The sequence below is a fragment of the Oncorhynchus keta genome, chromosome 30 (genome assembly GCF_023373465.1).
Source record: "Oncorhynchus keta strain PuntledgeMale-10-30-2019 chromosome 30, Oket_V2, whole genome shotgun sequence".
Taxonomy (NCBI): Eukaryota; Metazoa; Chordata; class Actinopteri; order Salmoniformes; family Salmonidae; genus Oncorhynchus; species Oncorhynchus keta.
In genome coordinates, this window is record NC_068450.1 from 4763901 (window position 1) to 4787900 (window position 24000).

The window sequence follows — 24000 nt, forward strand, 5'->3', positions numbered from 1 at the left end:
AGTTATTAATCTAACAGACAGGGGGCAGTAGTAAATAAAGGCCTTGTATATGCCATTTAGCAGACGCTTTTATCCAAAGCGACTTACAGTCATGTGTGCATACATTCTACGTATGGGTGGTCCCGGGGATCGAACCCACTACCCTGGCGTTACAAGCGCCATGCTCTACCAACTGAGCTAAGAAGGACCACGCCTTGTAGTTATTAATCTAACAGACAGGGGCAGTAGTAATTAAAGGCCTTGTAGTTATTCATCGAACAGACAGGGGGCAGTAGTAAATAAAGGCCTTGTAGTTATTAATCTAACAGACAGGGGGCAGTAGTAAATAAAGGCCTTGTAGTTATTAACAGGGGGCAGTAGTAATTAAAGGCCTTGTAGTGATTAATCTAACAGACAGGGGGCAGTAGTAAATAAAGGCCTTGTAGTTATTAACAGGGGGCAGTAGTAAATAAAGGCCTTGTAGTTATTAACAGGGGGCAGTAGTAATTAAAGGCCTTGTAGTTACTAATCTAACAGACAGTGGGCAGTAGTAAATAAAGGCCTTGTAGTTATTAATCTAACAGACAGGGGGCAGTACAGTCCCAGGGTTCCCACCTAATGATCTTGTTGCAGGCTCCACAGAGAGGGGTCCTTCCGCTGTCCTCGGGTGCCTGCTGAGCCGCCTGTAGGATCGAGGAGCGGTTCTGCATGGGCGTCGGCTGGGCCGGCTGCCTGTGCTGGGTCAGGACCGTACTGGTCTTGTCTGGGGCGTAACGGTCAGCGAACCCTGGGTCGGTCACCCACGGAGGACGTACCAGAGGACCAGCCGTGACTGTAGCTGAAGTCTTAGAGGCTGGAGAACCCAGAGCAATGCTTTAATGCAACGCATTCAACAGGGAGACTCCTATAGTGTCTTATAAGGAACCATGGGAATGTATGAATGCTTATAGCACGTGTTACAGTGTATAACTATGCTTATAATATGTGCTATAATAGATATTTCAAAGCTTATAAAACATGTTATTATGCATCTAACGAATAAATAAAAGGCTTGGATTTATGTTATTAATGACCAGAACCTGTCATTTGAACTCTGACCTGCAGAGACTCACCGTCAGGTTTGTCTGCTGTCTGGGTCTGGGCCTTAGCAGGTGACAGAGAGGCCTTGACGCTGGGGAGAAGAAAAAAAAGAAAAAAAAACACACTCCCTTCAAGACCATGTGCTTTAGGGTTACCATGGCGACTCAGAAGAGGTAGAGTGGCAGCAGTGGCTTGACATCATCATCATCATCATCATCATCATCATCATCATCGAGGGAGTTGTGTGTTCATTTTGAAATGGAAGGAGCATAATGGTAAAATCATTGCGAGGATTGCTCTCTCATCTCTCTCTCTCTCTGTGTGACTATACCACCACTTACAGAAAGTGGACTGGGAATTGTCACGCGGTATAGTTGTGCTCCTCCAAACAGCACATTGACCGAGGGTTGACCGAGGGTTGACCGAGGGTTGACCGAGGGTTGACCGAGGGTTGCCCGAGGGTTGACCGAGGGTTGACCGAGGGTTGTATAGTGGCAAAGAAAAAGTATGTGAATCCTTTGGAATTAACTGGATTTCTGCATAAATTGGTCATAGAATTTGATCTGATCTTCATCTAGGTCAGAACAATAGACAAACACAGTCTGCTTAAACTAATAACACACAAACAATTATATGTTTTCATGTCTTTATTGAACACACAGTGTAAACATTCACAGTGCAGGGTGGAAAAAGTATTTAATAATTGGTTGACCCTCCTTTGGCAGTAATAACCTCAACCAAACGTTTTCTGTAGTTGAGGATCAGACCTGCACAACGGCCAGGAGGAATTTTGGACCATTTCTCTTTACAAAACTGTTTCAGTTCAGCAATATTCTTGGGATGTCTGGTGTGAACCACTCTTGAGGTCATGCCACAGCATCTCAATCAGGTTGAGGTCAGGACTCTGACCGGGCCACTCCAGAAGGCGTATTTTCTTCTGTTGAAGCAGTTCTGTTGTTGATTTACTTCTGTGTTTTGGGTCGTTGTCCTTTTGCGTCACCCAACTTCTGTTGAGCTTCAATTGGCGGACAGACATCGTGTCTCAATGTTATTAAGGAATTAATGTAAATGAGAACGTTATTTTTAACTCTGGCCAAACTCGAACCCGGACGACGCTGTGGGCAAATTGTGCACCGCACTACGGAACTCCCAATCACGGCCGGTTGTGATACAGCCTGGAATCGAACCAGGGTCTGTAGTGACGCCTCTAGCCCTGAGATGCAGTGCCTTAGACCTCTGCGCCACACAGGAACCCTGGACTAAGTTGTGATTCCCCCCCCCAACCAACCAACCAACCAACCAACCAACCATCCACTCCGACAGAAATCGTCACACGTCTGAATCAAGTTTGGCTACACCATCTGTAGCGTTAGTAGCATCTGTCTCAGTAACATGTGTCTTACGGCCATCTCTGGAACCAATCACCATCTCATTACGACATCTACGCCATCTCATTACGACATCTACACCATCTAATTACGACATCTACACCATCTCATTACGACATCTACGCCATCTCATTACGACATCTACGCCATCTCATTACGACATCTACACCATCTCATTACGACATCTACACCATCTCATTACGACATCTACACCATCTCATTACGACATCTACACCATCTCATTACGACATCTACACCATCTCATTACGACATCTACACCATCTCATTACGACATCTACACCATCTCATTACGACATCTACGCCATCTCATTACGACATCTACACCATCTCATTACGACATCTACACCATCTCATTACGACATCTACACCATCTCATTACGACATCTACACCATCTCATTACGACATCTACACCATCTCATTACGACATCTACACCATCTCATTACGACATCTACACCATCTCATTACGACATCTACACCATCTCATTACGACATCTACACCATCTCATTACGACATCTACACCATCTCATTACGACATCTACACCATCTCATTACGACATCTACGCCATCTCATTACGACATCTACACCATCTCATTACGACATCTACACCATCTCATTACGACATCTACACCATCTCATTACGACATCTACACCATCTCACTACGACATCTACACCATCTCATTACGACATCTACACCATCTCATTACGACATCTACGCCATCTCATTACGACATCTACGCCATCTCATTACGACATCTACACCATCTCATTACGACATCTACACCATCTCATTACGACATCTACACCATCTCATTACGACATCTACACCATCTCATTACGACATCTACACCATCTCATTACGACATCTACACCATCTCATTACGACATCTACACCATCTCATTACGACATCTACACCATCTCATTACGACATCTACACCATCTCATTACGACATCTACACCATCTCATTACGACATCTACGCCATCTCATTACGACATCTACGCCATCTCATTACGACATCTACACCATCTCATTACGACATCTACACCCATTACGACATCTACACCATCTCATTACGACATCTACACCATCTCATTACGACATCTACACCATCTCATTATGACATCTACACCATCTCATTACGACATCTACACCATCTCATTACGACATCTACACCATCTCATTACGACATCTACACCATCTCATTACGACATCTACACCATTACGACATCTACACCATCTCATTACGACATCTACACCATCTCATTACGACATCTACACCATCTCATTACGACATCTACACCATCTCATTATGACATCTACACCATCTCATTATGACATCTACACCATCTCATCTACACCATCTCATTACACATCTACACCATCTATCTACACCATCTCATTACGACATCTACACCCATTACGACATCTACACCATCTCATTACGACATCTACACCATCTCATTACGACATCTACACCATCTCATTATGACATCTACACCATCTCATTACGACATCTACACCATCTCATTACGACATCTACACCATCTCATTATGACATCTACACCATCTCATTACGACATCTACACCATCTATCTACACCATCTCATTACGACATCTACACCATCTATCTACACCATCTCATTACGACATCTACACCATCTCATTACGACATCTACACCATCTCATTACGACATCTACACCATCTCATTACGACATCTACACCATCTATCTACACCATCTCATTACGACATCTACACCATCTCATTACGACATCTACACCATCTCATCTACACATCTACACCATCTCATTATGACATCTACACCATCTCATTACGACATCTACACCATCTATCTACACCATCTCATTACGACATCTACACCATCTATCTACACCATCTCATCTCATTACATCTACACCATCTATCTACACCATCTCATTACGACATCTACACCATCTCATTATGACATCTACACCATCTCACTACGACATCTACACCATCTCATTATGACATCTACACATCTATCTACACCATCTCATTACGACATCTACACATCTATCTACACCATCTCATTACTCATCTACACCATCTCATTACGACATCTACACCATCTCATTACGACATCTACACCATCTCATTACGACATCTACACCATCTCATTACTCTACGCCATCTCATTACGACATCTACACCATCTCATTACGACATCTACACCATCTCATTACGACATCTACACCATCTACACTACGACATCTACACCATCTCATTATGACATCTACATCTACACCATCTCATTACGACATCTACACCATCTCATTATGACATCTACACCATCTCATTATGACATCTACACCATCTCATTACGACATCTACACCATCTCACTACGACATCTACACCATCTCATTATGACATCTACACATCTATCTACACCATCTCATTACGACATCTACACATCTATCTACACCATCTCATTACGACATCTACACCATCTCATTACGACATCTACACCATCTCATTATGACATCTACACCATCTCATTACGACATCTACACCATCTATCTACACCATCTCATTACGACATCTACACCATCTCATTACGACATCTACACCATCTCACTACGACATCTACACCATCTCATTATGACATCTACACCATCTCATTATGACATCTACACCATCTATCTACACCATCTCATTACGACATCTACACATCTATCTACACCATCTCATTACGACATCTACACCATCTATCTACACCATCTCATTACGACATCTACACCATCTCATTACGACATCTACACCATCTCACTACGACATCTACACCATCTCATTATGACATCTACACATCTATCTACACCATCTCATTACGACATCTACACATCTATCTACACCATCTCATTACGACATCTACACCATCTCATTACGACATCTACACCATCTCACTACGACATCTACACCATCTCACTACGACATCTACACCATCTCATTATGACATCTACACATCTATCTACACCATCTCATTACGACATCTACACCATCTCACTACGACATCTACACCATCTCATTATGACATCTACACATCTATCTACACCATCTCATTACGACATCTACACATCTATCTACACCATCTCATTACGACATCTACACCATCTCATTACGACATCTACACCATCTCACTACGACATCTACACCATCTCATTATGACATCTACACATCTATCTACACCATCTCATTACGACATCTACACATCTATCTACACCATCTCATTACGACATCTACACCATCTCATTACGACATCTACACCATCTCACTACGACATCTACACCATCTCATTATGACATCTACACCATCTCATTACGACATCTACACCATCTATCTACACCATCTCATTACGACATCTACACCATCTATCTACACCATCTCATTACGACATCTACACCATCTCATTACGACATCTACACCATCTCATTACGACATCTACACCATCTCATTATGACATCTACACCATCTCATTACGACATCTACACCATCTATCTACACCATCTCATTACGACATCTACACCATCTCATTACGACATCTACACCATCTCATTACGACATCTACACCATCTCATTACGACATCTACACCATCTCATTACGACATCTACACCATCTCATTACGACATCTACACCATCTCATTACGACATCTACACCATCTCATTACGACATCTACACCCATTATCTCACCATCTCATTACGACATCTACACCATCTCATTACGACATCTACACCATCTCATTATGACATCTACACCATCTCATTACTATCTACACCATCTCATTACGACATCTACACCATCTCATTACGACATCTACACCATCTCATTACGACATCTACACCATCTCATTACGACATCTACACCATCTCTACACCATCTCATTACGACATCTACACCATCTCATTACGACATCTACACCATCTCATTACGACATCTACACCATCTCATTACGACATCTACACCATCTCATACGACATCTACACCATCTCATTACGACATCTACACCATCTCATTACGACATCTACACCTCATTACGACATCTACACCATCTCATTACGACATCTACACCATCTCATTACACATCTACACCATCTCATTTTAACAGACATCTACACCCATTACGACATCTACACCATCTCATTACGACATCTACACCATCTCATTACGACATCTACACCATCTCATTATGACATCTACACCCATTGAAGGCATCTACACCATCTCATTACGACATCTACACCATCTCATTACGACATCTACACCATCTCATTATGACATCTACACCATCTCATTACGACATCTACACCATCTATCTACACCATCTCATTACGACATCTACACCATCTATCTACACCATCTCATTACGACATCTACACCATCTCATTACGACATCTACACCATCTCATTACGACATCTACACATCTCATTATGACATCTACACCATCTCATTACGACATCTACACCATCTATCTACACCATCTCATTAGACATCTACACCATCTCATTACGACATCTACACCATCTCACTCACATCTACACCATCTCATTAGACATCTACACCATCTCATTACGACATCTACACCATCTATCTACACCATCTCATTACGACATCTACACCATCTCATTACGACATCTACACCATCTCATTACGACATCTACACCATCTCATTACGACATCTACACCATCTCACTATGTGACATCTACACCATCTCATTATGACATCTACACCATCTCATTACGACATCTACACCATCTATCTACACCATCTCATTACGACATCTACAGAGGATCTCATTATGACATCTGGCCATCTCATTATGACATCTACACCATCTCATTAAGACATCTACACCATCTATCTACACCATCTCATTAGACATCTACACCATCTCATTACACATCTACACCATCTCATTAGACATCTACACCATCTCATTACGACATCTACACCATCTCATTATGACATCTACACCATGTCATTACAGACATCTACACCATCTCATTAACATCTACACCATCTCATTATGACATCTACACCATCTCATTGACAGGCTACAGTATCTATCTACACATCTCATTAGACATCTACACCATCTCATTACGACATCTACACCATCTCATTACGACATCTACACCATCTCATTACGACATCTACACCATCTCATTATGGGTTGCCCGAGGGTACAGTATGTGAAAGTGGTCACATGGTAGTATAGTGTAGATGTTTAACAGAGGAGTGAAGGCTGTACAGTATGTGAAAGTGGTCACATGGTAGTATAGTGTAGATGTTTAACAGAGGAGTGAAGGCTGTACAGTATGTGAAAGTGGTCACATGGTAGTATAGTGTAGATGTTTAACAGAGGAGTGAAGGCTGTACAGTATGTGAAAGTGGTCACATGGTAGTATAGTGTAGATGTTTAACAGAGGAGTGAAGGCTGTACAGTATGTGAAAGTGGTCACATGGTAGTATAGTGTAGATGTTTAACAGAGGAGTGAAGGCTGTACAGTATGTGAAAGTGGTCACATGGTAGTATAGTGTAGATGTTTAACAGAGGAGTGAAGGCTGTACAGTATGTGAAAGTGGTCACATGGTAGTATAGTGTAGATGTTTAACAGAGGAGTGAAGGCTGTACAGTATGTGAAAGTGGTCACATGGTAGTATAGTGTAGATGTTTAACAGAGGAGTGAAGGCTGTACAGTATGTGAAAGTGGTCACATGGTAGTATAGTGTAGATGTTTAACAGAGGAGTGAAGGCTGTACAGTATGTGAAAGTGGTCACATGGTAGTATAGTGTAGATGTTTAACAGAGGAGTGAAGGCTGTACAGTATGTGAAAGTGGTCACATGGTAGTATAGTGTAGATGTTTAACAGAGGAGTGAAGGCTGTACAGTATGTGAAAGTGGTCACATGGTAGTATAGTGTAGATGTTTAACAGAGGAGTGAAGGCTGTACAGTATGTGAAAGTGGTCACATGGTAGTATAGTGTAGATGTTTAACAGAGGAGTGAAGGCTGTACAGTATGTGAAAGTGGTCACATGGTAGTATAGTGTAGATGTTTAACAGAGGAGTGAAGGCTGTACAGTATGTGAAAGTGGTCACATGGTAGTATAGTGTAGATGTTTAACAGAGGAGTGAAGGCTGTACAGTATGTGAAAGTGGTCACATGGTAGTATAGTGTAGATGTTTAACAGAGGAGTGAAGGCTGTACAGTATGTGAAAGTGGTCACATGGTAGTATAGTGTAGATGTTTAACAGAGGAGTGAAGGCTGTACAGTATGTGAAAGTGGTCACATGGTAGTATAGTGTAGATGTTTAACAGAGGAGTGAAGGCTGTACAGTATGTGAAAGTGGTCACATGGTAGTATAGTGTAGATGTTTAACAGAGGAGTGAAGGCTGTACAGTATGTGAAAGTGGTCACATGGTAGTATAGTGTAGATGTTTAACAGAGGAGTGAAGGCTGTACAGTATGTGAAAGTGGTCACATGGTAGTATAGTGTAGATGTTTAACAGAGGAGTGAAGGCTGTACAGTATGTGAAAGTGGTCACATGGTAGTATAGTGTAGATGTTTAACAGAGGAGTGAAGGCTGTACAGTATGTGAAAGTGGTCACATGGTAGTATAGTGTAGATGTTTAACAGAGGAGTGAAGGCTGTACAGTATGTGAAAGTGGTCACATGGTAGTATAGTGTAGATGTTTAACAGAGGAGTGAAGGCTGTACAGTATGTGAAAGTGGTCACATGGTAGTATAGTGTAGATGTTTAACAGAGGAGTGAAGGCTGTACAGTATGTGAAAGTGGTCACATGGTAGTATAGTGTAGATGTTTAACAGAGGAGTGAAGGCTGTACAGTATGTGAAAGTGGTCACATGGTAGTATAGTGTAGATGTTTAACAGAGGAGTGAAGGCTGTACAGTATGTGAAAGTGGTCACATGGTAGTATAGTGTAGATGTTTAACAGAGGAGTGAAGGCTGTACAGTATGTGAAAGTGGTCACATGGTAGTATAGTGTAGATGTTTAACAGAGGAGTGAAGGCTGTACAGTATGTGAAAGTGGTCACATGGTAGTATAGTGTAGATGTTTAACAGAGGAGTGAAGGCTGTACAGTATGTGAAAGTGGTCACATGGTAGTATAGTGTAGATGTTTAACAGAGGAGTGAAGGCTGTACAGTATGTGAAAGTGGTCACATGGTAGTATAGTGTAGATGTTTAACAGAGGAGTGAAGGCTGTACAGTATGTGAAAGTGGTCACATGGTAGTATAGTGTAGATGTTTAACAGAGGAGTGAAGGCTGTACAGTATGTGAAAGTGGTCACATGGTAGTATAGTGTAGATGTTTAACAGAGGAGTGAAGGCTGTACAGTATGTGAAAGTGGTCACATGGTAGTATAGTGTAGATGTTTAACAGAGGAGTGAAGGCTGTACAGTATGTGAAAGTGGTCACATGGTAGTATAGTGTAGATGTTTAACAGAGGAGTGAAGGCTGTACAGTATGTGAAAGTGGTCACATGGTAGTATAGTGTAGATGTTTAACAGAGGAGTGAAGGCTGTACAGTATGTGAAAGTGGTCACATGGTAGTATAGTGTAGATGTTTAACAGAGGAGTGAAGGCTGTACAGTATGTGAAAGTGGTCACATGGTAGTATAGTGTAGATGTTTAACAGAGGAGTGAAGGCTGTACAGTATGTGAAAGTGGTCACATGGTAGTATAGTGTAGATGTTTAACAGAGGAGTGAAGGCTGTACAGTATGTGAAAGTGGTCACATGGTAGTATAGTGTAGATGTTTAACAGAGGAGTGAAGGCTGTACAGTATGTGAAAGTGGTCACATGGTAGTATAGTGTAGATGTTTAACAGAGGAGTGAAGGCTGTACAGTATGTGAAAGTGGTCACATGGTAGTATAGTGTAGATGTTTAACAGAGGAGTGAAGGCTGTACAGTATGTGAAAGTGGTCACATGGTAGTATAGTGTAGATGTTTAACAGAGGAGTGAAGGCTGTACAGTATGTGAAAGTGGTCACATGGTAGTATAGTGTAGATGTTTAACAGAGGAGTGAAGGCTGGTACAGTATGTGAAAGTGGTCACATGGTAGTATAGTGTAGATGTTTAACAGAGGAGTGAAGGCTGTACAGTATGTGAAAGTGGTCACATGGTAGTATAGTGTAGATGTTTAACAGAGGAGTGAAGGCTGTACAGTATGTGAAAGTGGTCACATGGTAGTATAGTGTAGATGTTTAACAGAGGAGTGAAGGCTGTACAGTATGTGAAAGTGGTCACATGGTAGTATAGTGTAGATGTTTAACAGAGGAGTGAAGGCTGTACAGTATGTGAAAGTGGTCACATGGTAGTATAGTGTAGATGTTTAACAGAGGAGTGAAGGCTGTACAGTATGTGAAAGTGGTCACATGGTAGTATAGTGTAGATGTTTAACAGAGGAGTGAAGGCTGTACAGTATGTGAAAGTGGTCACATGGTAGTATAGTGTAGATGTTTAACAGAGGAGTGAAGGCTGTACAGTATGTGAAAGTGGTCACATGGTAGTATAGTGTAGATGTTTAACAGAGGAGTGAAGGCTGTACAGTATGTGAAAGTGGTCACATGGTAGTATAGTGTAGATGTTTAACAGAGGAGTGAAGGCTGTACAGTATGTGAAAGTGGTCACATGGTAGTATAGTGTAGATGTTTAACAGAGGAGTGAAGGCTGTACAGTATGTGAAAGTGGTCACATGGTAGTATAGTGTAGATGTTTAACAGAGGAGTGAAGGCTGTACAGTATGTGAAAGTGGTCACATGGTAGTATAGTGTAGATGTTTAACAGAGGAGTGAAGGCTGTACAGTATGTGAAAGTGGTCACATGGTAGTATAGTGTAGATGTTTAACAGAGGAGTGAAGGCTGTACAGTATGTGAAAGTGGTCACATGGTAGTATAGTGTAGATGTTTAACAGAGGAGTGAAGGCTGTACAGTATGTGAAAGTGGTCACATGGTAGTATAGTGTAGATGTTTAACAGAGGAGTGAAGGCTGTACAGTATGTGAAAGTGGTCACATGGTAGTATAGTGTAGATGTTTAACAGAGGAGTGAAGGCTGTACAGTATGTGAAAGTGGTCACATGGTAGTATAGTGTAGATGTTTAACAGAGGAGTGAAGGCTGTACAGTATGTGAAAGTGGTCACATGGTAGTATAGTGTAGATGTTTAACAGAGGAGTGAAGGCTGTACAGTATGTGAAAGTGGTCACATGGTAGTATAGTGTAGATGTTTAACAGAGGAGTGAAGGCTGTACAGTATGTGAAAGTGGTCACATGGTAGTATAGTGTAGATGTTTAACAGAGGAGTGAAGGCTGTACAGTATGTGAAAGTGGTCACATGGTAGTATAGTGTAGATGTTTAACAGAGGAGTGAAGGCTGTACAGTATGTGAAAGTGGTCACATGGTAGTATAGTGTAGATGTTTAACAGAGGAGTGAAGGCTGTACAGTATGTGAAAGTGGTCACATGGTAGTATAGTGTAGATGTTTAACAGAGGAGTGAAGGCTGTACAGTATGTGAAAGTGGTCACATGGTAGTATAGTGTAGATGTTTAACAGAGGAGTGAAGGCTGTACAGTATGTGAAAGTGGTCACATGGTAGTATAGTGTAGATGTTTAACAGAGGAGTGAAGGCTGTACAGTATGTGAAAGTGGTCACATGGTAGTATAGTGTAGATGTTTAACAGAGGAGTGAAGGCTGTACAGTATGTGAAAGTGGTCACATGGTAGTATAGTGTAGATGTTTAACAGAGGAGTGAAGGCTGTACAGTATGTGAAAGTGGTCACATGGTAGTATAGTGTAGATGTTTAACAGAGGAGTGAAGGCTGTACAGTATGTGAAAGTGGTCACATGGTAGTATAGTGTAGATGTTTAACAGAGGAGTGAAGGCTGTACAGTATGTGAAAGTGGTCACATGGTAGTATAGTGTAGATGTTTAACAGAGGAGTGAAGGCTGTACAGTATGTGAAAGTGGTCACATGGTAGTATAGTGTAGATGTTTAACAGAGGAGTGAAGGCTGTACAGTATGTGAAAGTGGTCACATGGTAGTATAGTGTAGATGTTTAACAGAGGAGTGAAGGCTGTACAGTATGTGAAAGTGGTCACATGGTAGTATAGTGTAGATGTTTAACAGAGGAGTGAAGGCTGTACAGTATGTGAAAGTGGTCACATGGTAGTATAGTGTAGATGTTTAACAGAGGAGTGAAGGCTGTACAGTATGTGAAAGTGGTCACATGGTAGTATAGTGTAGATGTTTAACAGAGGAGTGAAGGCTGTACAGTATGTGAAAGTGGTCACATGGTAGTATAGTGTAGATGTTTAACAGAGGAGTGAAGGCTGTACAGTATGTGAAAGTGGTCACATGGTAGTATAGTGTAGATGTTTAACAGAGGAGTGAAGGCTGTACAGTATGTGAAAGTGGTCACATGGTAGTATAGTGTAGATGTTTAACAGAGGAGTGAAGGCTGTACAGTATGTGAAAGTGGTCACATGGTAGTATAGTGTAGATGTTTAACAGAGGAGTGAAGGCTGTACAGTATGTGAAAGTGGTCACATGGTAGTATAGTGTAGATGTTTAACAGAGGAGTGAAGGCTGTACAGTATGTGAAAGTGGTCACATGGTAGTATAGTGTAGATGTTTAACAGAGGAGTGAAGGCTGTACAGTATGTGAAAGTGGTCACATGGTAGTATAGTGTAGATGTTTAACAGAGGAGTGAAGGCTGTACAGTATGTGAAAGTGGTCACATGGTAGTATAGTGTAGATGTTTAACAGAGGAGTGAAGGCTGTACAGTATGTGAAAGTGGTCACATGGTAGTATAGTGTAGATGTTTTACAGAGGAGTGAAAGCAGCATGGTAGCATAGTATTGCAGAGTGCAGTATGGTAGCATAGTATTGCAGAGTGCAGTATGGTAGCATAGTATTGCAGAGTGCAGTATGGTAGCATAGTATTGCAGAGTACAGTATGGTAGCATAGTATTGCAGAGTACAGTATGGTAGCATAGTATTGCAGAGTGCAGTATGGCAGTATAGTATTGTAGAGTGCAGTATGTTAGTATATAATATTGCAGAGTACAGTATGGCAGTATAGTATTGCAGAGTGCAGTATGGTAGCATAGTATTGCAGAGTGCAGTATGGTAGCATAGTATTGCAGAGTACAGTATGGTAGCATAGTATTGCAGAGTGCAGTATGGCAGTATAGTATTGTAGAGTGCAGTATGTTAGTATATAATATTGCAGAGTACAGTATGGCAGTATAGTATTGCAGAGTGCAGTATGGCAGTATAGTATTGCAGAGTGCAGTATGGTAGCATAGTATTGCAGAGTGCAGTATGGCAGTATAGTATTGCAGAGTGCAGTATGACAGTATAGTATTGCAGAGTGCAGTATGACAGTATAGTATTGCAGAGTGCAGTATGGCAGTATAGTATTGCAGAGTGCAGTTTAGTATTATGGTATTGTAGTGTACAGTATAGTACTATGGTATTGTAGTGTACAGTATAGTATGGTAGTATAGTATTGCAGAGTGCAGTATTGTATTATGGTATTGTAGTGTACAGTATAGTACTATGGTATTGTAGTGTACAGCATAGTAGGGTAGCATAATATTGCAGAGTACAGTATAGTATTATGGTATTGTCGTGTACAGCATAGCATGGTAGTATAGTATTGCAGAGTACAGTAGTATAGTAGTATGGTATTGCAGAGTACAGTATAGTATGGTAGTATAGTATTACGGAGTACCGTATGGCAGTATAGTATTGCAGAGTGCAGTATATAGTATTATGGTATTGTAGGGTACAGCATAGTATGGTAGTATAGTATTGCAGACTACAGTATAGTATGGTAGTATAGTATTGCAGACTACAGCATAGTGTGGTAGTATAGTATTGCAGAGTACAGTATAGTACAGTAGTATAGTATTGCAGAGTACAGTATAGTATTATAGTGTTGTAGTGTACAGCATAGTATGGTAGTATAGTATTGCAGAGTACAGTATAGTATTATGGTATTGTAGTGTACAGTATAGTATGTTAGTATAGTATTGCAGAGTACAGTATAGTACAGTAGTATAGTATTGCAGAGTACAGTATAGTACAGTAGTATAGTATTTCAGAGTACAGTATAGTATTATGGTATTGTAGTGTACAGTATAGTATTGCAGAGTATAGTATAGTATTATAGTATTGCAGAGTACAGTAGAGTATTATGGTATTGTGGTGTGCAGTATAGCATGGTAGTATAGTATTGCAGAGTACAGTATAGTGGAGTACAGTACAGTGGAGTACAGTATAGTAGACTACATTATATTGGCAGTAGTATAGTATTGCAGAGTACAGTATAGTATTATGATATTGTAGTGTACAGTATAGTATGGTAGTATAGTATTGCAGAGTACAGTATAGTATTATGGTATTGTAGTGTACAGTATAGTATTGCAGAGTATAGTATAGTATTATAGTATTGCAGAGTACAGTAGAGTATTATGGTATTGTGGTGTGCAGTATAGCATGGTAGTATAGTATTGCAGAGTACAGTATAGTGGAGAACAGTATAGTGGAGTACAGTACAGAATAGTGGAGTATAGTATAGTGGAGTACAGTACAGTGGAGTACAGTATAGTGGAGTACAGTATAGTGGATTACAGTATAGTGGATTACAGTATAGTAAAGTATAGTGGAGTACAGTATAGTACAGTATAGTGGAGTACAGTATAGTACAGTATAGTGGAGTACAGTATAGTACAGTATAGTGGAGTACAGTATAGTACAGTATAGTGGAGTACAGTATAGTACAGTATAGTGGAGTACAGTATAGTACAGTATAGTGGAGGACAGTACAGAATAGGGTCGTTGTGTTTGGTCTGTCCTCTCAGAGGAGTCGTTGTGTTTGGTCTGTCCTCTCAGAGGAGTCGTTGTGTTTGGTCTGTCCTCTCAGAGGAGTCGTTGTGTTTGGTCTGTCCTCTCAGAGGAGGAGTCGTGTTTGGTCTGTCCTCTCAGAGGAGTCGTTGTGTTTGGTCTGTCCTCTCAGAGGAGTCGTTGTGTTTGGTCTGTCCTCTCAGAGGAGTCGTTGTGTTTGGTCTGTCCTCTCAGAGGAGTCGTTGTGTTTGGTCTGTCCTCTCAGAGGAGTCGTTGTGTTTGGTCTGTCCTCTCAGAGGAGTAGTTGTGTTTGGTCTGTCCTCTCAGAGGAGGAGTCGTGTTTGGTCTGTCCTCTCAGAGGAGTCGTTGTGTTTGGTCTGTCCTCTCAGAGGAGGAGTCGTGTTTGGTCTGTCCCCTCTCTCAGAGGAGGAGTCGTGTTTGGTCTGTCCTCTCTCTCAGAGGAGGAGTCGTGTTTGGTCTGTCCTCTCTCTCAGAGGAGCCGTTGTGTTTGGTCTGTCCTCTCTCTCAGAGGAGGAGTCGTGTTTGGTCTGTCCTCTCAGAGGAGGAGTCGTGTTTGGTCTGTCCTCTCTCTCAGAGGAGTCGTTGTGTTTGGTCTGTCCTCTCTCTCAGAGGAGGAGTCGTGTTTGGTCTGTCCTCTCTCAGAGGAGTCGTGTTTGGTCTGTCCTCTCTCTCAGAGGAGTCGTTGTGTTTGGTCTGTCCTCTCTCTCAGAGGAGGAGGAGTCGTGTTTGGTCTGTCCCCTCTCTCAGAGGAGGAGTCGTGTTTGGTCTGTCCTCTCTCTCAGAGGAGTCGTGTTTGGTCTGTCCTCTCTCTCAGAGGAGGAGTCGTGTTTGGTCTGTCCTCTCTCTCAGAGGAGTCGTGTTTGGTCTGTCCTCTCTCTCAGAGGAGTCGTGTTTGGTCTGTCCTCTCTCTCAGAGGAGTCGTGTTTGGTCTGTCCTCTCTCTCAGAGGAGTCGTGTTTGGTCTGTCCTCTCTCTCAGAGGAGTCGTGTTTGGTCTGTCCTCTCTCTCAGAGGAGTAGTCGTGTTTGGTCTGTCCTCTCTCTCAGAGGAGTCGTGTTTGGTCTGTCCTCTCTCTCAGAGGAGTCGTGTTTGGTCTGTCCTCTCTCTCAGAGGAGTCGTGTTTGGTCTGTCCTCTCTCTCAGAGGAGTCGTGTTTGGTCTGTCCTCTCTCTCAGAGGAGTCGTTGTGTTTGGTCTGTCCTCTCTCTCAGAGGAGTCGTGTTTGGTCTGTCCTCTCTCTCAGAGGAGTCGTGTTTGGTCTGTCCTCTCTCTCAGAGGAGTCGTGTTTGGTCTGTCCTCTCTCTCAGAGGAGGAGTCGTGTTTGGTCTGTCCTCTCTCTCAGAGGAGTCGTGTTTGGTCTGTCCTCTCTCTCAGAGGAGTCGTGTTTGGTCTGTCCTCTCTCTCAGAGGAGTCGTGTTTGGTCTGTCCTCTCTCTCAGAGGAGTCGTTGTGTTTGGTCTGTCCTCTCAGAGGAGTCGTTGTGTTTGGTCTGTCCTCTCAGAGGAGGAGTCGTTGTGTTTGGTCTGTCCTCTCAGAGGAGGAGTCGTTGTGTTTGGTCTGTCCTCTCAGAGGAGTCGTTGTGTTTGGTCTGTCCTCTCAGAGGAGTCGTTGTGTTTGGTCTGTCCTCTCAGAGGAGGAGTCGTTGTGTTTGGTCTGTCCTCTCAGAGGAGGAGTCGTTGTGTTTGGTCTGTCCTCTCAGAGGAGTCGTTGTGTTTGGTCTGTCCTCTCAGAGGAGTCGTTGTGTTTGGTCTGTCCTCTCTCTCAGAGGAGTCGTTGTGTTTGGTCTGTCCTCTCTCTCAGAGGAGTCGTTGTGTTTGGTCTGTCCTCTCTCTCAGAGGAGTCGTTGTGTTTGGTCTGTCCTCTCTCTCAGAGGAGTCGTTGTGTTTGGTCTGTCCTCTCAGAGGAGGAGTCGTTGTGTTTGGTCTGTCCTCTCAGAGGAGTCGTTGTGTTTGGTCTGTCCTCTCAGAGGAGGAGTCGTGTTTGGTCTGTCCTCTCAGAGGAGGAGTCGTTGTGTTTGGTCTGTCCTCTCAGAGGAGTCGTTGTGTTTGGTCTGTCCTCTCAGAGGAGGAGTCGTGTTTGGTCTGTCCTCTCAGAGGAGGAGTCGTGTTTGGTCTGTCCTCTCAGAGGAGGAGTCGTGTTTGGTCTGTCCTCTCAGAGGAGGAGTCGTGTTTGGTCTGTCCTCTCAGAGGAGTTGTTGTGTTTGGTCTGTCCTCTCAGAGGAGTCGTTGTGTTTGGTCTGTCCTCTCAGAGGAGTCGTTGTGTTTGGTCTGTCCTCTCAGAGGAGTCGTTGTGTTTGGTCTGTCCTCTCAGAGGAGGAGTCGTGTTTGGTCTGTCCTCTCTCTCTCAGAGGAGGAGTCGTGTTTGGTCTGTCCTCTCTCTCTCAGAGGAGGAGTCGTGTTTGGTCTGTCCCCTCTCTCAGAGGAGGAGTCGTGTTTGGTCTGTCCTCTCTCTCTCAGAGGAGGAGTCGTGTTTGGTCTGTCCTCTCTCTCTCAGAGGAGGAGTCGTGTTTGGTCTGTCCTCTCTCTCAGAGGAGGAGTCGTGTTTGGTCTGTCCTCTCTCTCAGAGGAGGAGTCGTGTTTGGTCTGTCCTCTCAGAGGAGGAGTCGTGTTTGGTCTGTCCTCTCTCTCTCAGAGGAGGAGTCGTGTTTGGTCTGTCCTCTCTCTCAGAGGAGGAGTCGTGTTTGGTCTGTCCTCTCTCTCAGAGGAGGAGTCGTGTTTGGTCTGTCCTCTCTCTCAGAGGAGGAGTCGTGTTTGGTCTGTCCTCTCAGAGGAGTCGTTGTGTTTGGTCTGTCCTCTCTCTCTCAGAGGTGGAGTCGTGTTTGGTCTGTCCTCTCAGAGGAGGAGTCGTGTTTGGTCTGTCCTCTCTCTCAGAGGAGGAGTCGTGTTTGGTCTGTCCTCTCTCTCAGAGGAGGAGTCGTGTTTGGTCTGTCCTCTCAGAGGAGGAGGAGTCGTGTTTGGTCTGTCCTCTCTCTCTCTCAGAGGAGGAGTCTTGTTTGGTCTGTCCTCTCTCTCTCAGAGGAGGAGTCGTGTTTGGTCTGTCCTCTCAGAGGAGTCGTTGTGTTTGGTCTGTCCTCTCAGAGGAGTCGTTGTGTTTGCATGTTTGGTTGTTTGTTTGTTTGTTTGTGTACCTACCCGTTGTGTGGCTGTAGCATGCTGGCGGGGGGCGCTGAGGCCGGGGTGTTTACTTTAGGGGCGTATGTCACTGGCTTAATGACCGTGTTGCCGCCACCCGGCGTGAATGGTCGCGCCATCTTGTTGATAGCGGTGCTGGGGGCGAAGGAGTATTTGGGCTGAACCGAGGCGGGGGCGAGTGAATCCTACAGGGTGTGAGAGAGGGGGGAGACAGGGGAATAAAAAACCCACAGCAAATAACATGCAGTTAAGACAAACACACATGTGCATTTGTGCATTAATTGTGCGGTCCCTAGCTAAGCATACGTGTGTACTATACTACACACACACACACAGAGACACACACACACACACTCCCATATCTGTTGCTTGGAAACCAGCTCGGTTGAGGAGGAGGAGGTATGTCGTTAAGAGAGGTTAGCCTAAACAGGGCTCATTACATCATAATTACAGTCTGTGTTGCAAGAACGAGGCCTTGCCAAGGCCAGCTCCGTCTCTCTCTCTCTCCGTGGAGGGAGGAGAGAGCTCAACACATCCAACTGGGACACTTCCCAACTACTTCTGACCCATTGACTACCCATAGTAGTGCACTACTTCTGACTCATTGACTACCCATAGTAGTGCACTACTTCTGACTCATTGACTACCCATAGTAGTGCACTACTTCTGACTCATTGACTACCCATAGTAGTGCACTACTTCTGACCCATTGACTACCCATAGTAGTGCACTACTTCTGACCCATTGACTACCCATAGTAGTGCACTACTTCTGACCCATTGACTACCCATAGTAGTGCACTACTTCTGACCCATTGACTACCCATAGTAGTGCACTACTTCTGACCCATTGACTACCTATAGTAGTGCACTACTTCTAACCCATTGACTACCCATAGTAGTGCACTACTTCTGACCCATTGACTACCCATAGTAGTGCACTACTTCTGACCCATTGACTACCCATAGTAGTGCACTACTTCTGACTCATTGACTACCCATAGTAGTGCACTACTTCTGACCCATTGACTACCCATAGTAGTGCACTACTTCTGACCCATTGACTACCCATAGTAGTGCACTACTTCTGACCCATTGACTACCCATAGTAGTGCACTACTTCTGACTCATTGACTACCCATAGTAGTGCACTACTTCTGACTCATTGACTACCCATAGTAGTGCACTACTTCTGACTCATTGACTACCCATAGTAGTGCACTACTTCTGACCCATTGACTACCCATAGTAGTGCACTACTTCTGACCCATTGACTACCCATAGTAGTGCACTACTTCTGACTCATTGACTACCCATAGTAGTGCACTACTTCTGACTCATTGACTACCCATAGTAGTGCACTACTTCTGACTCATTGACTACCCATAGTAGTGCACTACTTCTGACCCATTGACTACCCATAGTAGTGCACTACTTCTGACCCATTGACTACCCATAGTAGTGCACTACTTCTGACTCATTGACTACCCATAGTAGTGCACTACTTCTGACCCATTGACTACCCATAGTAGTGCACTACTTCTGACCCATTGACTACCCATAGTAGTGCACTACTTCTGACCCATTGACTACCCATAGTAGTGCACTACTTCTGACCCATTGACTACCCATAGTAGTGCACTACTTCTGACCCATTGACTACCCATAGTAGTGCACTACTTCTGACCCATTGACTACCCATAGTAGTGCACTACTTCTGACCCATTGACTACCCATAGTAGTGCACTACTTCTGACCCATTGACTACCCATAATAGTGCACTACTTCTGACCCATTGACTACCCATAGTAGTGCACTACTTCTGACCCATTGACTACCCATAGTAGTGCACTACTTCTGACTCATTGACTACCCATAGTAGTGCACTACTTCTGACCCATTGACTACCCATAATAGTGCACTACTTCTGACCCATTGACTACCCATAGTAGTGCACTACTTCTGACTCATTGTCTACCCATAGTAGTGCACTACTTCTGACTCATTGACTACCCATAGTAGTGCACTACTTCTGACTCATTGACTACCCATAGTAGTGCACTACTTCTGACTCATTGACTACCCATAGTAGTGCACTACTTCTGACCCATTGACTACCCATAGTAGTGCACTACTTCTGACCCATTGACTACCCATAGTAGTGCACTACTTCTGACCCATTGACTACCCATAGTAGTGCACTACTTCTGACCCATTGACTACCCATAGTAGTGCACTACTTCTGACTCATTGACTACCCATAGTAGTGCACTACTTCTGACCCATTGACTACCCATAATAGTGCACTACTTCTGACCCATTGACTACCCATAGTAGTGCACTACTTCTGACTCATTGTCTACCCATAGTAGTGCACTACTTCTCTCTCTGTCAGCTTGGCTAGGATCTTCCTCTGTTTCTGTCAGCTTGGCTAGGATCTTCCTCTCTCTCTGTCAGCTTGGCTAGGATCTTCCTCTCTCTCTGTCAGCTTGGCTAGGATCTTCCTCTGTCTCTGTCAGCTTGGCTAGGATCTTCCTCTCTCTCTGTCAGCTTGGCTAGGATCTTCCTCTCTCTCTGTTAGCTTGGCTAGGATCTTCCTCTCTCTCTGTCAGCTTGGCTAGGATCTTCCTCTGTCTCTGTCAGCTTGGCTAGGATCTTCCTCTCTCTCTGTTAGCTTGGCTAGGATCTTCCTCTCTCTCTGTTAGCTTGGCTAGGATCTTCCTCTGTCTCTGTCAGCTTGGCTATGACACTTAACACACTTAAATAGATTCCAAAATGTTCACTGAACGTTTTGAGTTGTACAGTGTTTTTTTCAGCTGGGATGTCTCATTAGTGTCAGAGAGACTAGGACATCCACGTTTACTTGTACGGTCCTCAATTCAAATAATACAGGCATTTATATACTAGGGCTCGAACTATGAACTTTGCACGATAATGAATAAATTGGGTCGAAATGAAAGTTTATGTTGCCTTTGACATATTCTTGAGTCTGGGATTGTGCAAAGCTCTTTAGGGCCACACACACACATCTGTTTAACTAATACTATAATCATTTCATTCAACACATCATACTCCTGTCTGCTGCTTATGCAATGTGTGCTACGAGCCAGCAGACAGCCTGATGGGGGATTGAATCACTATGATGGAGTTCATTTAACTGTGAGGTGGTGGTGGTGGTGGTGGAGAAGGAGATGATGGAGGAGGAGATGGTGGGGGAGGAGGTAGGAGGAGGAGGAGGTAAGAGGAGGTAGGAGGAGGAAGTGGTAGGAGATGGTGGAGGAGGAGGCGGTAGGAGGAGGAGGAGGAGGAGGGAGGAAGAGGAGGCGGTAGGAGGAGGTAGGAGGAGGAAGTGGTAGGAGATGGTGGAGGAGGAGGCGGTAGGAGGAGGAGGAGGAGGAGGGAGGAAGAGGAGGCGGTAGGAGGAGGTGGTGGTGGTGGGAGGAGGAGGTGGTGGTAGGAGATGGTGGAGGATGAAGAGGAGGTAGGAGGAGGAGGTAGGAGGAGGAGGAAGTGGTGGTAGGAGGAGGAGGGAGGAAGAGGAGATGGTGGAGGAGGAGGAGGTAGGAGGAGGAGATGGTGGAGGAGGAGGAGATGGTGGAGGAGGAGGAGGTAGGAGGAGGTGGAGGAGGAGGGAGGAAGAGGAGATGGTGGTAGGAGGAGGAGGGAGGAGGAGGAGGGAGGAAGAGGAGGAGGAAGAGGAGGAGGAGATGGTAGGAGAAGGGGGTGGTAGGAGAAGGAGGCGGTAGGAGAAGGAGGCGGTAGGAGGAGGTGGTGGTGGAGGAGGAGGTAGGAGGGAGGAAGAGGAGATGGTGGAGGAGGAGGAGGTAGGAGGAGGTGGTGGTGGTATGTTGTTAAGAGAGACCATTATAAAACAAACAAAGTGACTCCCTCTCATCCAACACCACAATGCAATAAACAGCCTGAAGGGGGCAACTATCTAACTATCATAGTGGACTATGGACCAGACAGGACTGTTTCTTTACTGCCTAGTGAAGACCAGACAGGACTGTTTCTTTACTGCCTAGTGAAGACCAGGGATCTGTTGATTTGCAGAAGCATCACAGTGTTTCAGGAGGTGTGAGGTTAAAAGACAACACAGACATGAAACCCTTTTCCATGTATATCTTACTACTTTTGGCCCGAGCCCTGATAGAGTAGTGCACTATACAGGGAATAAGGGTGGTGTTTGGGATGCAGGCCCTGATAGAGTAGTGCACTATACAGGGAACAGGGTGGTGTTTGGGATGCAGGCCAGATAGAGTAGTGCACTATACAGGGAATAAGGGTGGTGTTTGGGATGCAGGCCATGATAGAGTAGTGCACTATACAGGGAATAGGGTGGTGTTTGGGATGCAGGCCCTGATAGAGTAGTGCACTATACAGGGAATAAGGGTGGTGTTTGGGATGAAGCCCTGATAGAGTAGTGCACTATACAGGGAATAGGGTGGTGTTTGGGATGCAGGCCATGATAGAGTAGTGCACTATACAGGGAATAAGGGTGGTGTTTGGGATGCAGCCCAGATAGAGTAGTGCACTATACAGGGAATAAGGGTGGTGTTTGGGATGCAGACCCTGATAGAGTAGTGCACTATACAGGGAATAAGGGTGGTGTTTGGGATGCAGACCCTGATAGAGTAGTGCACTATACAGGGAATAAGGGTGGTGTTTGGGATGCAGCCCTGATAGAGTAGTGCAGACCAGATAGAGTAGTGCACTATACAGGGAATAATGGTGGTGTTTGACCTGAGCCCTGATAGAGTAGAGCACTATACAGGGAATAAGGGTGGTGTTTGGGATGCAGGCCTGATAGAGTAGTGCACTATACAGGGAATAAGGGTGGTGTTTGGGATGCAGGCCAGATAGAGTAGTGCACTATACAGGGAATAAGGGTGGTGTTTGGGATGCAGGCCTGATAGAGTAGTGCACTATACAGGGAATAAGGGTGGTGTTTGGGATGCAGGCCCTGATAGAGTAGTGCACTATACAGGGAATAAGGGTGGTGTTTGGGATGCAGCCCAGATAGAGTAGTGCACTATACAGGGAATAAGGGTGGTGTTTGGGATGCAGGCCCTGATAGAGTAGTGCACTATACAGGGAACAAGGGTGGTGTTTGGGATGCAGACCCTGATAGAGTAGTGCACTATACAGGGAATAAGGGTGGTGTTTGGGATGCAGGCCTGATAGAGTAGTGCACTATACAGGGAATAAGGGTGGTGTTTGGGATGCAGGCCCAGATAGAGTAGTGCACTATACAGGGAATAAGGGTGGTGTTTGGGATGCAGGCCAGACACTCTTACCTTCTGATCGCCACCCGCATGGAAAGCTCTGAAAGAAAAGGTTGGAAAATATGTGTTAGAAAGTCACAGTAGTAGATCCTATAAAACCTTCATTTATACCGAACAAAATAATATATAAAACCGCAACATTTAAAGTGTTGGTCGCAGGTTTCATGAG

At 44.0% G+C, this 24000-nt stretch overlaps 1 protein-coding gene across 33 annotated transcripts in view; it reads right to left on the reverse strand.

Moving 5' to 3' along the window:
• Nucleotides 1–24000, reverse strand: part of LOC118363912 (PDZ and LIM domain protein 7-like) — a 126603-nt gene that overhangs the window by 24112 nt on the left and 78491 nt on the right. For all 33 annotated transcript variants that reach the window (XM_052487284.1, XM_052487283.1, XM_052487276.1 and 30 more), the window contains exons 4-7: nt 23844–23871; nt 18548–18732; nt 1092–1150; nt 595–832 (exon numbers count right to left, since the gene is read on the reverse strand). In XM_052487284.1, coding sequence (XP_052343244.1) covers nt 595–832; nt 1092–1150; nt 18548–18732; nt 23844–23871 — 510 coding nt within the window. The remainder of the gene's footprint in view (nt 1–594; nt 833–1091; nt 1151–18547; nt 18733–23843; nt 23872–24000) is intronic.